At 40.3% G+C, this 5,027-nt stretch overlaps 1 protein-coding gene across 1 annotated transcript in view; it reads left to right on the top strand.

Moving 5' to 3' along the window:
• Nucleotides 1-2,679: 2,679 nt before the first annotated feature.
• The window catches only part of atp6v1c2 (ATPase H+ transporting V1 subunit C2), a gene marked incomplete at its 5' end in the record, with an annotated part of 13,410 nt that continues 11,062 nt past the window's right edge, over nt 2,680-5,027 (top strand). Inside the window, 2 exons of the mRNA XM_083633738.1 lie at nt 2,680-2,808; nt 3,768-3,835. Coding sequence (XP_083489864.1) covers nt 2,680-2,808; nt 3,768-3,835 — 197 coding nt within the window. The remainder of the gene's footprint in view (nt 2,809-3,767; nt 3,836-5,027) is intronic.

The following is a 5,027-nucleotide window of genomic DNA, read 5'->3' as shown; positions in this document are numbered from 1 at the left end:
TCCACGTTGTTGAATCAGAGTAAAAACAGGAAGCGAACGGGAGGTTTCAGAAACAGGTCCGTGTAGAAACTATGTATGAACATCACAGGTTCCTGACGCGATTCTGTGGCTACTGGAGGGACACTTTTGAAGTGAGTGAATAAATGAATGAATAAAATAAGTAAATAAACTAAGGAAGAAAAAAACATTTCTAATTGTGTAGTATACGAGGAATCAGCGTGATGTCACGACACCGCAAATGCCCCAGAACCGCAGCATGTCATGTTAAAGTTGTGTGAACTGTCGCAGTTTTTAAAATGAACAGCACAGCCGGGGCTAGAGTGAGCACTCAAGGCTGGCTCCATAGGGTCCCATTGCAGTTTTTCCCCAGTGACGCCCTTTGTTTACCAAAATGCTGCTCAACTGATCCCTCGTATACATTGACATATAGCTTTTACGTGCAGGCACAACCAGGCCGCAGGAGAGCTTGATAGGCCTATCTCACACAACATGGCCCCTGACCCGGAAACGTGGATTTGCACTTCTGCTTTCTCCGCTCAAGGTATTTCTCCGTTCATTTGCCGTGACTTAACTGGCACATCTTTTAAGACTGGTATAGTCAGGTTCACTATGTTTTGTCATCATCAGAGCATGTAGGCTAGAGTCCGAAAAACAATGTTGGCATTTGCACAGGCCGCCATTTTGGATTTTTAAAATGGCCCCTATAAAATACATATTTTGCACTATCTCGGCTTCCAGTCATCCCGGATTTGCATGAAACTATTTCATGCAAATATTAGTTGCATGAAACTATTATGTCTTTTATAGTGGCCATTTTGAAAATCCAAAATGGCGGCTATGCAGGTGTCTGTGCAAATGTTCCATCCACTTTCTGTAATAAACATCTAAAAGCAAAAATCTTATCAGATGTGGGACCTTGGGACAAAATCTTATCAAATGGGGGTCCATGCGGTCAGTTTTAGTCCTTGACATGAACATTCAAGATTCAACATTATTTTATTTGTCTCGAGGGAAATTTGTCTTGGACATACAGACTGCCACATAGCCTACAGTACAACAACAGTGCCATAACAAAACAAAAAAATAACAAAAAACAAGTAGTGCATAGCACAATAGTGCTGACATGTGCAAACATACAATTAAGGTGCAGACATTAATCAATTACAAGTACAATCACTTATGACCTGAGTTTAGGAGATTAGTGATAGTGGGATGAAAGAGTTTTTATATCTGTTGAGGTATCTTTTCTTGTTCTTGGTTGGGACTCTGTAACGCTTGCCAGATGGAAGCAGTTCGTATTCTGAATACAAGACATGAGAGGGTCAGCAATGATTTTTCTAGCTTGTCTAATTACAGTTTTCTCTAACAGTATTTGAAGGGTGGGGTGCTCCCTCACCCCCACCACATTCATTGCAGTATGAACCAGTCTATTTATTTGTGATTTCAGTTTAACTAATAAGTTGCCAAACCAAGCAGAGATTCAACATTGTATTAACCACACTGGATAGATTATGATAAACTGTATAGGCATACTGTTCGATAGGGCTGGGTTAGAAAAATCGATATCAAATTGATATTCATTTGAAGGAACTGATATTGATTCATAAAGACTTGTGTGGTTTTGTTCTTAGTGCAACGAGATCTCGCAAACATCTGTAAACATTGCACCAGCAGGTTAGAGGGTTACTTGTACAATTTACAATGTTTGTTCTTTGAGAATCTATTTCATATCCAAGCAAAATTTCTATTGTAACTGAAATATTGATGTCGAATCATATCATATTGAATTGTAAATCGAATCGAATTGGGGCCTTGCCAGATCAGAATCATATTGAATCGAAAAATCAGTGGCCATAGCCAGCAATAATATACAGTTCATTTTTGTACCTACCATATAATGTAAGCTAGGATAAAAATATGTAGAGCATAGCCTAGATGAACGTGGCATAGCAACATTTACATACTGAAGGATTAGCCTAAAGAGTTTATTCTTTCCAATTACCACCTATTGAACATAGGCTACACTATACATTGTAACAATTTAAGTAGCCTAACACATGAAAACCTAAATCAATTAGGAAATTGCAGAGTGATTGCAATGGTTTCTAATTGTGTTTTATATTATTCAGTGATGTTTCCTTTCAAACTGCCCTCAGTGATGTAATGCTCACCATCAGCGGAAGCCAGTCGGCCGTCAGTCGCTCCTCTTAGGTGAGGCTGCTCTGCTCCTCAAACACTGAGACTGAGACTGGCACAGCACGGCCATAGAAGATCACCTGGCGGTAAGAGAGAGGCCATTTATACACTCCTTTCCTTTCTTTGTTTGTTTTCTTTTGTTTTCTTTTGATTTTTGGTCCTTTCTAAGGGAAAGTTCTGCCTAACAAGTCAAAAACAAAAAGCTTTGAATGATCAAAAAGAAAGAAGGAAGCACATCTTTCATGACTTTAATGATGTTGATATGTGTTTTTAGAGGGACAGCCTATTCATATTACTGTTGTGTTTATATATTTATATAAGCCTCTAGGCTTTCCACCATGCAGCTCATCTTACTGCATAAGTGTGTTTGCTCTGGGTCAGGTCTGCCTTGTCATTTACATTTCACACAGCGTTCATGCCAAAGCTTTGTTTGTTCTGGGGTGAGATACTGGAGCGCTCTCTATATGTGAAGCGGTGGGAGTCATGACGGACTTGTGGCTGATTTCTGTCCCGTTGGACAAGACCAGTTTGACCAGTCTAGAGAAGCTGAAGCGCACCATCGCCAAAACCAACCTGGCCTCCTGCTGCAAGTTCTCCATCCCAGAGCTCAAGGTAGGCAAGGCTGCAAGGAATACTGGTGTGAGTGAAGCCAACTGAAGTGAAAGCCCTTGTTAAACGGATATACACATGGATAAGCCAGGCAAGTTGCCCTTCTTGTCCAGTGATAACAGTAATGGTCAAACAGATGCTTCGAGTATTGTGAGTGTATTGTGGTTTTGTGCTGATAAGAGTACTGTAAAGTGTAGCTGAATAGACTGGGGTGTTTGGTGTCCTTCTCTGGTGAAAGGTTATAGGCTCGGGTGACTCTCTACAGTTTACGGCAACATTTCCATCTGACCCATTTCACTCAACATGATCAATGTGCAGTCTGAAAAGAAACATTTCAACAGTCGCTTTTTAATCTGTTACCATCAATACTTAACTTGTAATGAGGGCTGCAATTAATGATTATTTTCATGGTCAACTAATCCGTTGATTATTTTCTTGATGAATCGATTAGTTGTTTGGTCTATATAACATGTCAGAAAATGGTGAAAAATGTTTATCAGTATTTCCCAAAGCCCGAGATGATGCCCTCAAATCTCTTGTTTTGTCCATAACCCAAAGATATTCAGTTTACTGTCATAGAGGAGTAAAGAAACCAGATAATCTTCACATTTAAAGTTATATTCTCTAAGATTTCCGTTTCGTTCTCTTTGTCGACACCTATGACGATGAGCAGTAACTGCAGCTGAGATACGAACAGTGTTGCATTATCTGACGTTGGTCAGTTTGTTTGGCCATATAGTTACCAAGGCGATTCATTTAATAGTTGACGACTAATCGATTAATCAGTTAATCAGTAAAAACCCTTCCAATGTGATATCAATCAGTATAAAGATACCAATCAATATAAAGGCCAATGTTGTTGCTCAGGTTTATTGGCCTCAGTTCTCTTCAATCTTAGATGGATGATACCCAACTACAGCAGCACTAACGGTGCTGTGTGTCCACTCCTGTGCCCCCTGCAGGTGGGAACGATGGACAGTCTGCTCGGCGTGTCGGACGACCTGTCCAAGATCGACTCGCTCACTGAAAGGTAAAGTATGAATGAAAACCAGGAAGGAGCAAAACGTGAGCGAACACGGGAGCCTCAGAAGTACACACCGGCCTTTAATGTGTAATGTCCTTTGTCCTCAATTAAGACTAGTAGCTCGAAGCTCTGTGTGCGGTCTCCGCCATGATTAATTCATGTTCAGGGGCGGCTGACGGTTAGTTTTCCTCCTGCTTTTAAATTCATTGTTGGTATATGCGAGCTGAGGAGGCTTAAGTGGAGTAGAATGGAGTGAACCATTCTTCCATTCCAAAGAGCAATTTGACTTACGGTAAGACATGCACAGGACACGTGAACAAGTACAATAAGTCCAACATAAGAATCAGAGATAACCAGTCAGGTATCAAGTGCATTCAATTCAAGCAGGGAATTATAAAACATAGTCATACCACACATATAGTTCTTCTTAGTCCAGTCAGTGATGTGTCAACATTAAAAATCCAGTGTCTTTAAAAAGACCAAAAGTCGGTGTGCTTTTTCACATTTGGCATCTGCATTTGTCTCAAAAGTTATCGAAAATTGTGCCCAAGTGTTTGAAAGCTCCTGAAAAATCTACAAAGAGCAAATGAGCAAGGTTTCTTACGCTGCATGCAGGTGCCTATGGATCAGGTTAAGCAGAGTGATGGTAGAGTTGTCCACCCCTCTCCTGGGACTGTAGCCAAACAGTAATGGATCTAATTCAAATTCAAATTCAAATCAGCTTTACTGGCTATGACCGGAAAGTGTCCTATAACTCATGCTCAGTCAGATGGAAAAACTCACACTTCACCAAGCTTTCAAGAGTCTTCATACCAGCGAGGCCAGGGCCACGGGACAGAAGTCATTAAGAAATGTACTACTCATACCACAATTTTGGGCTCTCTAATAGGGAATCTTTTGCTGCAACCCAACCATAGATTTCATATAATTTCCCTTACTTAATTCCCTTTCAACTTGGTCCTTATATCTTAATCTGGACAACCTTAACTCCTTTTGAACTGTTTTTGGAACCTCTGCTCTCTGAATGTTATTTCCCTGATCAACGCAGATATTCTTTTATGGTACAGCACGGTTCTAACAGATTTAGGAACCCAAGGATTGTTGTTGGGGAATATAGTGCAAGATGTACAGTGTCTTATATTACTTTCACAAAATGTTATATAGCTGGTTACAGTATCTGTTAGCTCATCAGTACATG

This window comes from Poromitra crassiceps (genome assembly GCF_964638095.1).
Source record: "Poromitra crassiceps genome assembly, chromosome: 3".
Classification (NCBI taxonomy): domain Eukaryota; kingdom Metazoa; phylum Chordata; class Actinopteri; order Beryciformes; family Melamphaidae; genus Poromitra; species Poromitra crassiceps.
This window is presented reverse-complemented; position numbering and strand designations above follow the sequence as displayed.